A 12,009-nucleotide genomic window follows, 5' to 3' on the forward strand; every position below is an offset into this window, starting at 1 on the left:
TTTTTTCTCGTGACTAGTGTACCCAAGTTAAGTCGTGCCATCAAAGGGCAGAGCAGATAGCCCGGCGTATTGACGGTTCGCTGCAAGCTACTTGAGCCTTTGCCAACACTATTTACGTGTTCGACGCAACTCGTCGTTGCGTCGTGTATGCATCGTTCACCAAAATATTGGGAGGGATGTTCAGCATGGTTTGTGCTCTTCGTATCATCAAATGCGGTCGTAGTACCCTGATCGTGGCAGCGTAGACTGTCCTTTTGTCTGGGGTTTCAATGCCCCCACGTCGTACTGGTTTCCACTCATCGTCGGGTTGTTGTCGATGTGACCACAAAATGCCTTCCATAGAGAACCTTCCTGCGTGGCGTTGTGGGCTCGGATTGTCGTTCTGATCCGTGGGACTCGACACATTACTGCATCTGGTCTGTACGCATACACGGGCTTCCAGAGCCGTTGATAGACACAGAACTAGAGGACCATGTAGCTTCGACACAGTTCCCTTGCGCAACAATTGCATAAATAGGATCTCCAAGACGAAAGTCGTAAGTACCATAAACAAACGACATATGGCGAATCGCTATTGGTGTCAAGCCTGCAAAACTCATTGCAATCCAGCACCACAAGAACAGCACCTCGACCAGGAGATAGCAACTCGCCCAGGTTGAACTTGCCCAGGATCAGTCCCAGATGACGCACCCCAAAATAGTCTGTCGTGGGGGCAACCGTACTAGTGCTAGCTGAGGCGCACATGAGCGAGATAGGATGCGTTCGTATTCACAAACACCCGAAACCCGACAACGTTCGACGCTATGATTGTAAGTGTGCCAACTACACGGCCTGTACAGGCTGGACGACTCTGAGCGCATCCATCTTCATCCATCCAACTCCACAAGATCTCAGCGCAATGGCCGTGGGCCGCGGGCGTGCGATTGTAGTACCTTGCTCGTCTTGCACTTCATGGCCTAGGAGTCATTTCATTCTCTCATTTGCCTCCTCCAGCGCATTCCCACTCTCCGCACCATGAAGACCTTTGTCGCTGCCCTCATCGTCGCGTCTGCGTCCGCCGCGGTCCCCGACTGCTCCGTCGCCAACTTTGCCGGTCTCTTGCCCATCGCGATGGACGGCAACGGCGTCTTTGCCACGTGCAGCAAGGACATCAACGAGCCCGTCTCGGCCATGATGAACCCCAACTGGATCCCCAAGAACCTCCAGATGGTCAAGGACTTTGCCAAGTCGAGCAACTGCAAGAACTTTTACAAGACCGTCACCGACTTTATGCTCACGATCAAGCCGCCATGCATGCTGCACCAGGCGGGAGCTGACTTGTCCACAGATTACGCAGGCACGATTCCGTTCGACACGTCGATCCAAACGTGGACGGCGTACTACTCGCCGCCGACGCCCAAGCCAACCGATGCACCGACGCCTGCACCGACCGTCGCGCCGACGCCCAAGCCAACGGATGCGCCGACGCCCGCGCCTACTGTCGCTCCGACGCCCAACCCTGCGTGCTAGGTTGTCGAGCGAATCGTGTGCATTGCGCAAGGTGGGACATCGCAGTTGTGGTGTGTGTATATCCTGAATCCATTGTTTTATGTGACGTTGAGTGCGGATTTTGATGCTTTTGAGTGTAAAAGGAAGTAGTATATCAAGAAAAACATATATAGTGAGGTGGATCAGTTCGTTTTCGGTTAGGGGTGTAACAAGGTATAAATCCCACCGTCTCAGCAACAGCTGTTCAACGATCATCATTTGGGAAAGAACTTCATATGGAAGAATTTTCCCACACCTAATTTCTTCCAGTGATCCTTTTCGAGTGCTGCTACAAACAGGATTTGGCGCAGGTTGTTCCCCATGTACATTTCACGAAAACCGGATAGTAACCGGAAATTTGCACGGGCTTTCTTGCTGGCAGAGCGACGACCAAAGCAGCCATGACCTTCGACGACTGGCTGTGTAAGCGCCTGGACGAGCTTGCGATCGACGGCGAGGTACGCGTTGCTCCGGCCTCGAGAGAAAGAAGAGGTGATGATATGCACGTAGGTCTATGGCGAGTACGTGCGTGGCATCGTCGCTGACGAGGATACGGACCTCGACGAGCGTTGCCAGACAGCGGTCGACGTCCTTCGCGCTGTCGTCGAGAACGACGCAGGCCTAGCCGGCCTCGACGCGCAGATCAAAGCCAAGTGGCTGGAGCAGGAAGACGCAGCGGCGACGAAGGCTGCGCAGAGCTTGGAGCAGGCCAAACTGGAGCTCGAGGAGAAGAAGAAGGCGGAGCTCAAGCTCGTTGAAGAGAACGAGCGCAAAGAAGCCGAGAAGGCCCAAGCCCGGCAGCATATGTAAGGCGTGTTACGCTATCGCTTCTGTGGCTCATGGATATGGTAGGACGCGCGAGGAAATGCTGCAGCGTGAGAAGATCCTCAACGAGTACGGTGCAGCCGACTCGTCGTTCCTGGACGAAGACGGCAACGTGATTGTGCGCGAAACCAAGGTGCGACTTTGACGGCATCAGTATACTCATGCAGTGTTGTGGAGTGTAGAAGACTGAGGAGAGTGGTCCTGTCAACACGAACAAGACGCAGGCCAAGGAACACCAGCAAGCGATTCGCGACAAGATGAAGAAGGAGCACGACAGCAAGGTCAAGCGCGATAAGGAGCTTCTTGAAGCCGACCGTCTCCGCAAGGAAAAGGCCAAGCGGCGGACGCAGAAGAAGGAGAAGCAGCGCGGCGCTGGCTAAACAGCGTCCCCATTTTGAACCCGTTTCATTTCTCTGCCTTTTATCGTGCCTTAAAGTTGCTTTTCTAAAGCGCGTGCTCAATTCCGCTGCCGCACGCATGGCGACGTCCATGAGTGTCTCGTGCCTCATACAGTAGTGGCCTCCAAGAAACGGCCCCGGGCGTACTGCACCGTCAAGTCATACAGTTGCGAGGTCCGAGCTTCGACAGGTCCTTTTTCAATTGGAATGTCATCCAAAGCCCAGAGCAAACTCTAGTCAGTTTCCGAGGTCTCGTCTCTGGGTGCGTGCACCGACGTGAACACGCAATACCGGTATTGGGGCCTTGGAGGGAACATCGCAGTACGCTGGAACCTGATGCAAGAGCGAATTGGGCCGAGCAACGGTATCAGCCCTGAACAAAATTATACTCCTACGTGCCAGGTCGTAGCAAGAGTATATTGTACACCCTTGGTAGTATAATAGTTGTCAATCCCACTAGACTGGCATTGTCGGCCTGTCGAGTTCGTGCCATGGTCTGGCAGTCAACAGCGCCACAGCTGTATCCGGAACATCCGGATACGACGCCACGATGGCCGATGCGCAGCCGCGCCGGTCCAAGGCAACGTTCGTGCTGCTGCTGCGCGACGCGCTGGCGACCGTCGGCATCGAGTACCTCACGCCTGAGGACATCCGGCGGGCTAAGACGAGCAGCGTGAGCGCGACCGAGTTTGACGACAGCCACGCGCTCCTGGTACTTCGCCACATTGCACTTTGCAAAAGCTACATGGCATGCTCTAGTGCATTCCGTTCTGGCGCGCACTGCACGATCTCTGCCTCGTCATCCTCGCCGACTTTAGCGTGGATAGAATGGCTGTCGCAGCGCAGTCCCAAGCGCTCTTTGATGAGCCTGACGGGTTTGATGTACGTCCTTTGATATATAGCGCCCGTAGTCGCATTCGAATCAGGTCTGCGTCGAGGCCGCACGCTATTATCTCTACGAGTGGGGCTTTCTCTGCCACGAGTTCTACACGACGCAAAGTCCGTTGACGCTACCAGGCCCGATCCTCTTGGCCGCGATCGTCTTCCTCTTTGGCCAAAGTCACTTGTTTTCGCGCCAAGCGACGGCGATCGTGCGGCGGCAGCTTGGATACGACCATATTCACTTGCCTCCGTACCCCAACGTACGGTTTTCAAGCATTATGGATGGCGTCTGATCAATTGTCGGCGGTGTAGGTACCGCCATTGCATCCATCGACCGTCCGGGATGCGTTTGCGGTGGCGGCGCGACGCACCTCGCAGCGTCGCCCACCGTGCTCGGTACGCCGGCATTTCAAGAACGTACACTGAAACGAAACTACGTGTATAGACGTCGGCACCGCTGCTGCACACGGTCCACGCCACTCACTTTGCGTACGGCAAATTGCAGTCGCAACTCAAGGCACGTTACTATGAACCTTCCAAAGCCGTAGCGCACGAGGTCCACGCTTGACATCTCTCGACCACTAGGAGTGGCATGCGCTGCAAAAAGCGCACAAAACACTCCTCGCTCGGATTCGAGAGTCGCAGCTCGCCCAGCTGGGTACCGTGTTCGGAGAGTGATCTGGCTTCTCTAACTACGAACGCGTAGGCACGAGCAAAGTGTTGATGGACGATGACGGCATTGCAGCGAGTGTGCTCAGCCCATACGAGCTCTGGCTCTTACGCCACCCAGAGGAGCTGAGGCTGCACCGCATCGCGCTCGACCAACGGTACGTCTTGCTATCTCAGACGTTTGTCGCCCTACGGCTATGTATGAGGCTACAAAATTACGCGGATGAAAAGCTATTTTACCAGTGGGCGATCGCTGCCGTGACCCAAGGACTCAAGGTGCTTCCGCCGTACGACGAAGATTCTCGAAAGGTGCAGATTTGATTTTTATGCTAGCGTCGGCAAGCGTGAAGAGCCGACACCGTCTCAGGCGTTCGAGGCCGTAGTGGCGTCGGCCTCCGTGGCCAATGCTGCGTTCAAAGCCCGGCTGCCATCGTACAAAACCGTGTGCTTGCACTGGAAAAGCAGTGTCTCGGCCAAGGAAAAAGCCAAATACAAAGCTAAGATCGAGGCAGCCACTGCTAAAATGACGGACGAGCTGCCAGTGCTGAGCCTCCTCTTCACGCCCATCAAGCCCAAGCCGATCCAAGCTGCTTGCGCTCTTCGATCAGAGCCCCATTCACCTTACAAGCTCCAGACAGACGTACCAAAGCGATACCTGCAAGGCGAAGTGCAGCGACTTGTATCCTTGCTGGAGAAAAAGTGGCGCGTCCAGCTGGTCTAATCTAATAACGAGCGCCCAGAGATCATGCAACGAATGGTAAACCGTGGGCAAATTGTCGCTCGAAACGTCTCCGCCATCGCGCTGCATCGATGTGTCTGGTGCTGTCTCTCGCGGTCGCTCGAATGATCTCCAGAATGATATGTGCTCATCTTCCCCAGAGCCGGCGCTACGAGTTGTATCACGTCGCCCGTGCAACACGTCTTGTGCGGTGTATCGCTGTGGGGGCGAAATTTCTGTGGTCACCATGAAGCGCGAGATTTTAATATTCAATCTGGCGTGGCTGGCTAGTGCATACTAGTATGTACTAGTAACACCGTACAGTAAAGTATGGTGTGGTATGCCTTCGCCTCGAAGCCCTGCAACTAGGCGCTGCACTTCACCAAGGGTCCATAGTTCACCCATACAAATATGAACCTAGCAATCTCGAATATCCTGCCAAGGGTGAATAAAAATCTTTTATTTATTGAGCCTTGATCCTTCGCTACCAGTATCTCAAACATCAAGTCAATGACGACAGCTTCCAACGTGAACATTTCCATGGGTCAATAATAAAGACATTTCTCAGATCGTTCGAGGTCCTCCATCTTGCCCTTTGTGTCGGTGGCCCAGTCGTTATACATCAACCAGACGACCGTTCAAGGTCTAACGCGATTGAGGAGGTCGATGATGCTGCAAGATCTTATTGACCCGTGGCTTGCCACCGTCGCGGGCTCGTGGTGGGAGCTTCTCGACATCGCGAACCGTCTCTTCGTGTCAATGAACCGAGGATGAAATCGCCGGTGTCGGATCGTTGGCGTCGGTCGTCATAGCCTCGTGGCCAAAGCGCTGGCGTCAGTGGGCGGCCTGTAGCACAGCGGTATAGTACGGTACACGTGACCGCAGCCTCGGGCGCGCCGTCATTGATTGGCTTGACCTGTGCATAGGAGGGTCGCCGTTACATTTGGTCGTTCTATGCGCATACAAAGATCAAGCTTGGCGGAGGCAGGATTTGGGTTGACGGCAGTTTGCCATTTTTGCCAGCAATGAGCACGACGAGCAGCAGCAGCAACGCCTCGTTCGTGGGCAAGCCCGACGGCAAGGTGGCGGCGCCCAAGCAAAAGGTACGCATGCTGCAGATGCAATGGCTCATGGCGGCCATGCCAGATCCGCGGGTCGCCACCGACGTCGGCGCCCGAGCTCTCGCAGCTCGGCACCAAGGCCGGGTTTCTGCGCAAGGAGGCCGACAACGAGAAGGGCCATTGGACGCCCTACTACTTTGTCGTCAAGCCCTCGACGTTCTTGTACTATTATCGCACGCCGACAGACGAGTACCCACGTGGCGTTATCGACCTCGAGTATATGACGGACGTGCGACTTAACTCGCAGTGCATCAAGCGCAGCATTGGTGGCTCGGCCCACAGCTTCCGCGTCGCTGCTGACGTCAAGACGACGGAGCAGAAGAAGATTCGACCGCTGTACCTCGACATTGCGCCCGAAGACGCCGTATGTAGTCCTGCTGTCGACACACCTCATGGACCGAGGCGTGTAGGCCGACGAGATTGCAGGCGAGACGCCTGCACAACGCCAGGCGCGCATGGAGGCCCACGCCATTGAGTGGATGAAGGCGCTGCAGGGTCACCGGTACAAGACGATCGACTCGGAGAAAGAAGACCTCCAAGAGGAAGTCCGGACGCTCAAGGACAAGTGCGAGAAGACGCAGGAAGCCATTGTGCGCCTCACGGAACAGCTTGACCACATTACGCGCCGCTCCAAGTACGTTGTGAAGGAAGCGATGGCGGCGACACAGGCTGCTTGCGGCGCGTTGGCCGAGCCCGAGTCGTACGAGGCGCTCGCGCCTTCCCTTGATGCCCTTGGCTCAATCGCCAAACTCGCGTCGCTCGTCGAAGAGCTTGCAACGCACGTGCACGCCCGCAACGACGCTGTCAAAGTGCTCCAAGCGGAGATCGAGGTGCGCCAAGATGCAATCGGCGGTAAACTTAGCATGCGGTAGGATGAGCGCGAGAAGAACACGCCTGTCCCAAGCTCGCCCATGGACGACGATGACGAGCCCGCGGATGAACTCAACCACGAAATCCTCGAACAAGTCCTCGACGACTCGCAAGGCACGATCAGCAGCAAGCAGTTTTCGGCCATGCGCAACAAGTACGTGTACCCGAGATGCCTGCTAAATCTCAAAATTGCGCGCGTTTAGGGGCCGCGGTTTCTCGAGTAATGCGTCGTCGACGCAGATGCTCAGCGCGGCGGGTTCGGCCTTTAACCTCGGCTTCAGCAAAGCCAAGGCAGTCACGAGCCGCCTCGCGATTGGCTCGAAGCTCAAGCGCCAGCTCACGACGGCCCCACAGACGCCGACGAAAGCGGCTGCCAACCTTCCGAAAGGCTGGATCGCCCGCGAGAGCTCGTCGACGCCGGGCACGTTTTATTATGTAAACGAGACGACGGGCGAGACGTCGTGGGACGTGCCCGTCGCGCTGGGATCGCCCACGGTGCCCGAAGGCGACGAAGACAACAATGACGACGACACGATGGCCTCGGAGCCGCTCGATGGTGACAACAATGGCGATAACAAGACCAAGTGGAAGCTCAACAAGCCCGCGTTCTCGCGCACGTTTTCGCTCAAGCCCAATGCGGACGGCGCCGTCAAGGAGATCGACCGTTCGCACCACCAGTTTTAGCAGCGCGATCGGTGCGGGATGTGTAGTTATGGCACACGTAGTGATGTATAAATCCCACCGTTCACGTTGCGCCTCTGTCCTTGCCTCCTAATCTGTGGCTCGACTGAGCTATGACCTCACCGGTTATCAGGCACGGTGGCGCCATTGCATGCGTACGGCAGCGTACGTTGGCAGCTAGGATATGGTCGCCACGCAGGCCACGTTGGAGACGGTTGGGCTAGCGCCATTGTCGACGCTGCGGCGGACGCTATAAGCCTGCTGCGCAAGCGAGAACCGTGGTAGGCGGAGCTAGGACACACAAAGCATGCATGTATAGAATCACGGGACGTGCTATACACGGTTGTTTACGTAGCGGCGCGGCCTGCGGCTTTACTCTTCTTGCGTGGCCGGGAGGTGGCTGTAGGTCGTCTTGTGCTTGGTGGCGAACGAGGCCATGGGCACGATGAGGAGGCCGAGCACGCCGACGAGGACGCCCGTGCGCGTCTTCCAGTTCTTCGGCTCGTTCCACCAGCCACCGGCCGGCGACCACGTGTGCTTGGGGTACGGAAACTTGCTCACGGCGCCCATGTTGGTCTCACAAATTGACTTTCCGTGGCCACAATGCTTTGCCGCGACCTCCCAAACCACATATATTCGTATATTGATCGTGACAGGTGTATCCGGAAATGAACCGATTTCACCTGTGCTTGTTTGTCCTTGGTAGCATCCGCGCAGAGAATAGCACGGTACGAACCTGACCGAGATGTGCTTATAGTAGCGACGTTGACGGAGCTCGGTGGACGCCGCTGGATCCCTCGAATCCAAGAATCGAAAGAATCTGGGCAAAATATCTCGAAAGCACATTTCTTGTATCAATTTATAGTTATTATTCATTATGAGAGGTTAATATCATGACAGTATCGCTCGAGCACGAATGCGATGCTGCCTCTTGGCAAAGCATGGTACTTGTGAGAGCTACGTTACATGGCGGAATAGCTTGAGGTGTCGAGTCGGTTGCTGCCTGCTGCAGGCACGTCGGTCCTGTGCGGTTATATTACCTCTAGGAGTGCATGCCAGTGACATTAAATGGCAGAGGTCTTTGCCCGTTCACCGCAAACCATCAATGGGATTATCCGGTCATTCGGATAACGGCCGACAAGAATTCATTTGTTCAACATGCTCTTCACGGCCAACAAGTCGCTCATCGCTTGCGCGTATGGCCAAGCCATCTTCATCTACAAGTACGTTCCTCATCTACCGGGCCATCGCATGACACTCATGGCGCTTTCGTCTCTGTAGCGGTGCGTCGTCCTTCCTTCTCTCGACGACGTCGCAGGTCGTGGCCATCGCCTTGAACGCCGAGGCGACGCTGCTCTCTGTCGTCACGCAGGACAAGAAGCTCACGGTGTACGAGATGAACTCGACGCGCGGCGAAGTTGTATCGACGCGCGAAGTGCCGCGTAACACGACGAGCATGGTCGCGGCGACATACGGCGGCAAGGAAGCTGTCCTTGTGGGCGGCAACGCCGGCGAGGTCAACGCGTACCCGCTGCCGGACGTCACGGCAGGCGAGAAGAGCCTTCTTCAGCACACGACGTCGATCATCACGGACGTCGCGATGAGCATCGACGGCAAGTACCTCCTCACGGCGGACCGCGACGAGAAGGTCCGCGTCTCGCACTTTCCGGCGACGACGCTCGTGCAGAACTACTGCTTGGGCCACCGCCAATGCGTGCGCAAGATTGCGACGTGCACCGTGACGCCGTCGCTCTTTGTACGTGCTTTCATGGATATGGATGTAGCTGCAACAAGTGGCATACCTCTGTAGGTCTCGGTCGGCCTCGATGACGCGCTGCACCTCTGGGACATTGAGACGGGTGCGCTCCTCGATGCCTTTGCGCTCGAGACGTCCGACACGAAGCACTGCGGTCTCTCGGTGTGCCCGCTCACGAACCGCATCGCGCTCGTCCGCAACACCGACATGGCCGTGCGCTTCTTTAGCATCAACGCGGACAAGAAGATCATTGCGTTGCCGTTGACGCTTCCCGAGTAAGCTTTCTTTTGCTGCCGTATTTCTTCGAGTCTCATGCGGCACATAGAGCGAGCCAGCCCACGAACGTCGTCTTCAACGAGAGCGGCCATGTGCTCGTCGGCTACAAGGCGGCGCCGTTTTTGCAGCAGTTTGACATTGCCGGCGAGTCGCCCGCGCTCAAGTCGATTGCTGGTGTCGATGCGTTCGCTACAATCGCTGAGACGACCGTCCTTGGTACGACTACCATGCTCATCGGTCTCCAAGCCCATCGTATGTCTGCTAGGCGATGTGGACGAGGAAGATGGCGACTCGGACGACGGCGAGCTGCGCAAGAAGAAGCTCAAGCCTTCCCACTGGAAGAGCAAGATGCCGGGCCATAAGGGCAAGGAGATGACGACTGAATAGAGTGCTGTATTGACCTTGTACCTCGTTGCACGATGGAGGTGCAGGTGCAGGATTACTCCAGCCGCCTCGGAAGCAAGGGACGTCCCTTCCTCATTAGTCCTGTGGTTGGACTGACGAGAGGCGCCTGCCACCCACCAATCACAGGGCGGGTGCACGCTCGAGTTGGCCAATTAAAAAATCGCAATATTTTTATCCAATCCAAAGCGGCGGATTGCTCGTAGCGATCTTGAATCATTTTCGAATTTCACACGTGATGGCCAACCGCACGATGAGCCGCGACCTGAGCACGCCGACGCCGTACGAGCGTGGTGTCCGCGACGGCGCCCTGGCGGGCATCGGCCTCAGCATCGGCGTCTCGCTCCTCACGGCCGTGGGCACGGGCGCCGCCGTTGCGCTCTGGAAGTACGTCAAGAAGCAGCGCAACCTCTACGACGCTGACGAGCTCATTGCCAAGCGCCGTTCGATCTTCCCGCGGGACTATGACACGTCGCGCGTTGTGCCCGAGAGCGTCTTGATGAAGATGCTTGAGAGCGCCAACTGGGCGCCGACGCATGGCAAGACTGAGCCGTGGCGCTTTGTCGTGTTTGCTGGCGACGCCCGTCGTCGCCTCGGCGAGAAGGACGCGGCCATCTACAAGGCCAAGACGCCCGAAGACAAGTTCTTTCCCAAGAAATTTACCAACAAGCTCCAGAGCAAGCTCGACTCGTCGTATGTGATTGCGATCGTCATGAAGCGCCAGGAGAGCAAAAAGATCCCGGAGATTGAAGAGATCGAGGCTGTTGCGTGCGCCGTCCAGAACTTGCACTTGTCGGCGACGGCCCACGGTGTCGGTGGCTACTGGAGCTCGGGTGGCTCGTTCGACGACGAAATGAAGGCCTTCCTTGGCCTTGGCGCCGAAGACATTTGCCTCGGCCTTTTCTATGTCGGGTACCCCAAGCCGGGCTTCGTCCACCCCAAGGGCGCCCGCCGCCCCATCCAGGACAAGGTCACGTTCGTTCGCGAGTAGACGTGGTCGCACGGTAGATGTTAAGGATATGTAACAAGACAATAGTCGACTAGACCAAACGACTCTGGGCGATACAACGAGCTGCATCTGGCTGGTGCTACTGTATGAAGGCCCTCCACGACAGACTCTAGTGTGTCCTGCGCATGCTACTACAGCTGTAGCTGGTATATCTACACTGTACGTGACGTTGTTGCGGTGGCTTCGAATGGCTCGGAGGACTTGCACCAAAGGAAACGAGAAGCCTTTGCTGGCGCCAAGGCAGGAGGGGCACTGGCCATCGAAGGTTGAACCAGCAGCGCTCGCTTGAACTTGGTCGGAAGCGCAAGAGCCCAAGATGAGGTATATAGGATATGTATTACAAGAGAGCGTGGCCTTAGATGTTGCCGATGCCCACGCCTTCCATGTGGCTGCCTGCGTGCAGACCAATGTCGTCAACGGCGTCGTCAAGGACGTTCGACTTCTTCTTGGACGACGACGACTTGGCGCTCGTCTTCTTGAGCTCCTTGGGCGCTTTGAACGCGATGCCCATGGCCTTGCAGAGCGCGGCCGCTTCGTCGGCCTCGAGCACACCGTACTCGATGCACCACTTCTTGGCCATCTTACTCTCGGGGTTCTGGCGCAGGAGGCTCTCGTAGAAGACGCGGTCCGCAAAGCCCGGCGACGGCGTCGGGTGCTTCTGCCCCGGCTTCCGGTTCGCTTCCAGCTCCTTCGACCACTCCTCCTCGTCCATCGTCGTTGTGGTTGTGGCAGCGTCGAAGACGTACGGATACGTTGCAACCCGTATCCGGATGGTCGAACCGTCGCGGTGGAATCGGCGGTGTCATGGGCTCTTCAACTTGAGTTTCAGCAATGCGACGACAGGAGCTCGTCTACGCTATGCGTACTACCGAGAG

At 56.7% G+C, this 12,009-nt stretch overlaps 8 protein-coding genes across 8 annotated transcripts; 6 read left to right on the plus strand and 2 right to left on the minus strand.

Moving 5' to 3' along the window:
• The first annotated feature begins 980 nt into the window (after nucleotides 1–980).
• Nucleotides 981–1,600, plus strand: SDRG_13636 (hypothetical protein). The gene has a single exon (XM_008619733.1). The coding sequence runs from the start codon at nucleotides 1,015–1,017 to the stop codon at nucleotides 1,507–1,509; it is 495 nt and encodes a 164-aa protein (XP_008617955.1). The 5' UTR covers nucleotides 981–1,014; the 3' UTR covers nucleotides 1,510–1,600.
• A 277-nt stretch (nucleotides 1,601–1,877) lies between these two features.
• On the plus strand, nucleotides 1,878–2,827 carry SDRG_13637 (hypothetical protein). Its single transcript, XM_008619734.1, has 4 exons — nucleotides 1,878–1,985; nucleotides 2,038–2,333; nucleotides 2,380–2,485; nucleotides 2,535–2,827. Exons 1-4 carry the CDS (start codon nucleotides 1,929–1,931, stop codon nucleotides 2,730–2,732), a joined length of 657 nt encoding a protein of 218 aa, XP_008617956.1. The 5' UTR covers nucleotides 1,878–1,928; the 3' UTR covers nucleotides 2,733–2,827.
• Nucleotides 2,828–3,274: 447 nt separating this feature from the next.
• SDRG_13638 (hypothetical protein) lies at nucleotides 3,275–5,052 on the plus strand. Its single transcript, XM_008619735.1, has 8 exons — nucleotides 3,275–3,462; nucleotides 3,510–3,632; nucleotides 3,677–3,892; nucleotides 3,945–4,028; nucleotides 4,078–4,149; nucleotides 4,218–4,290; nucleotides 4,339–4,588; nucleotides 4,635–5,052. Exons 1-8 carry the CDS (start codon nucleotides 3,301–3,303, stop codon nucleotides 5,020–5,022), a joined length of 1,368 nt encoding a protein of 455 aa, XP_008617957.1. The 5' UTR covers nucleotides 3,275–3,300; the 3' UTR covers nucleotides 5,023–5,052.
• A 930-nt stretch (nucleotides 5,053–5,982) lies between these two features.
• On the plus strand, nucleotides 5,983–7,785 carry SDRG_13639 (hypothetical protein). Its single transcript, XM_008619736.1, has 5 exons — nucleotides 5,983–6,122; nucleotides 6,166–6,504; nucleotides 6,551–6,970; nucleotides 7,013–7,164; nucleotides 7,214–7,785. The coding sequence occupies exons 1-5, from the start codon at nucleotides 6,045–6,047 to the stop codon at nucleotides 7,692–7,694; spliced, it is 1,470 nt and encodes a 489-aa protein (XP_008617958.1). The 5' UTR covers nucleotides 5,983–6,044; the 3' UTR covers nucleotides 7,695–7,785.
• An 83-nt stretch (nucleotides 7,786–7,868) lies between these two features.
• On the minus strand, nucleotides 7,869–8,261 carry SDRG_13640 (hypothetical protein; the record flags this gene model as incomplete). The annotated part of the gene is made up of 2 exons (XM_008619737.1): nucleotides 7,869–7,941; nucleotides 8,068–8,261. 2 exons carry the CDS (start codon nucleotides 8,259–8,261, stop codon nucleotides 7,869–7,871), a joined length of 267 nt encoding a protein of 88 aa, XP_008617959.1.
• A 562-nt stretch (nucleotides 8,262–8,823) lies between these two features.
• Nucleotides 8,824–10,301, plus strand: SDRG_13641 (hypothetical protein). Its single transcript, XM_008619738.1, has 5 exons — nucleotides 8,824–8,914; nucleotides 8,973–9,447; nucleotides 9,502–9,722; nucleotides 9,773–9,939; nucleotides 9,989–10,301. Exons 1-5 carry the CDS (start codon nucleotides 8,850–8,852, stop codon nucleotides 10,108–10,110), a joined length of 1,050 nt encoding a protein of 349 aa, XP_008617960.1. The 5' UTR covers nucleotides 8,824–8,849; the 3' UTR covers nucleotides 10,111–10,301.
• A 59-nt stretch (nucleotides 10,302–10,360) lies between these two features.
• SDRG_13642 (hypothetical protein) lies at nucleotides 10,361–11,201 on the plus strand. The gene has a single exon (XM_008619739.1). It carries the CDS (start codon nucleotides 10,364–10,366, stop codon nucleotides 11,114–11,116), a length of 753 nt encoding a protein of 250 aa, XP_008617961.1. The 5' UTR covers nucleotides 10,361–10,363; the 3' UTR covers nucleotides 11,117–11,201.
• A 235-nt stretch (nucleotides 11,202–11,436) lies between these two features.
• SDRG_13643 (hypothetical protein) lies at nucleotides 11,437–11,887 on the minus strand. The gene has a single exon (XM_008619740.1). The coding sequence runs from the start codon at nucleotides 11,844–11,846 to the stop codon at nucleotides 11,490–11,492; it is 357 nt and encodes a 118-aa protein (XP_008617962.1). The 5' UTR covers nucleotides 11,847–11,887; the 3' UTR covers nucleotides 11,437–11,489.
• Between the last annotated feature and the right edge of the window lie 122 nt (nucleotides 11,888–12,009).

The sequence above is a fragment of the Saprolegnia diclina genome (genome assembly GCF_000281045.1).
Source record: "Saprolegnia diclina VS20 unplaced genomic scaffold supercont1.62, whole genome shotgun sequence".
In the NCBI taxonomy this organism is placed as follows: Eukaryota; Oomycota; class Saprolegniomycetes; order Saprolegniales; family Saprolegniaceae; genus Saprolegnia; species Saprolegnia diclina.

Coding starts and splice junctions, on each gene's coding strand:
- SDRG_13636 (XM_008619733.1), top strand. CDS start 1,015: ATGAAGACCTTTGTCGCTGCCCTCATCGTCGCGTCTGCGTCCGCCGCG.
- SDRG_13637 (XM_008619734.1), top strand. CDS start 1,929: ATGACCTTCGACGACTGGCTGTGTAAGCGCCTGGACGAGCTTGCGATC. Junction 1,986..2,037: donor AGCTTGCGATCGACGGCGAG/GTACGCGTTGCT, acceptor ATATGCACGTAG/GTCTATGGCGAGTACGTGCG. Junction 2,486..2,534: donor TGATTGTGCGCGAAACCAAG/GTGCGACTTTGA, acceptor TGTGGAGTGTAG/AAGACTGAGGAGAGTGGTCC.
- SDRG_13638 (XM_008619735.1), top strand. CDS start 3,301: ATGGCCGATGCGCAGCCGCGCCGGTCCAAGGCAACGTTCGTGCTGCTG. Junction 3,463..3,509: donor ACGACAGCCACGCGCTCCTG/GTACTTCGCCAC, acceptor GGCATGCTCTAG/TGCATTCCGTTCTGGCGCGC. Junction 3,893..3,944: donor ACTTGCCTCCGTACCCCAAC/GTACGGTTTTCA, acceptor TCGGCGGTGTAG/GTACCGCCATTGCATCCATC.
- SDRG_13639 (XM_008619736.1), top strand. CDS start 6,045: ATGAGCACGACGAGCAGCAGCAGCAACGCCTCGTTCGTGGGCAAGCCC. Junction 6,123..6,165: donor TGGCGGCGCCCAAGCAAAAG/GTACGCATGCTG, acceptor CGGCCATGCCAG/ATCCGCGGGTCGCCACCGAC. Junction 6,505..6,550: donor ACATTGCGCCCGAAGACGCC/GTATGTAGTCCT, acceptor CGAGGCGTGTAG/GCCGACGAGATTGCAGGCGA.
- SDRG_13641 (XM_008619738.1), top strand. CDS start 8,850: ATGCTCTTCACGGCCAACAAGTCGCTCATCGCTTGCGCGTATGGCCAA. Junction 8,915..8,972: donor CAAGCCATCTTCATCTACAA/GTACGTTCCTCA, acceptor TCGTCTCTGTAG/CGGTGCGTCGTCCTTCCTTC. Junction 9,940..9,988: donor CGCTGAGACGACCGTCCTTG/GTACGACTACCA, acceptor TATGTCTGCTAG/GCGATGTGGACGAGGAAGAT.
- SDRG_13642 (XM_008619739.1), top strand. CDS start 10,364: ATGGCCAACCGCACGATGAGCCGCGACCTGAGCACGCCGACGCCGTAC.
- SDRG_13643 (XM_008619740.1), bottom strand. CDS start 11,846: ATGGACGAGGAGGAGTGGTCGAAGGAGCTGGAAGCGAACCGGAAGCCG.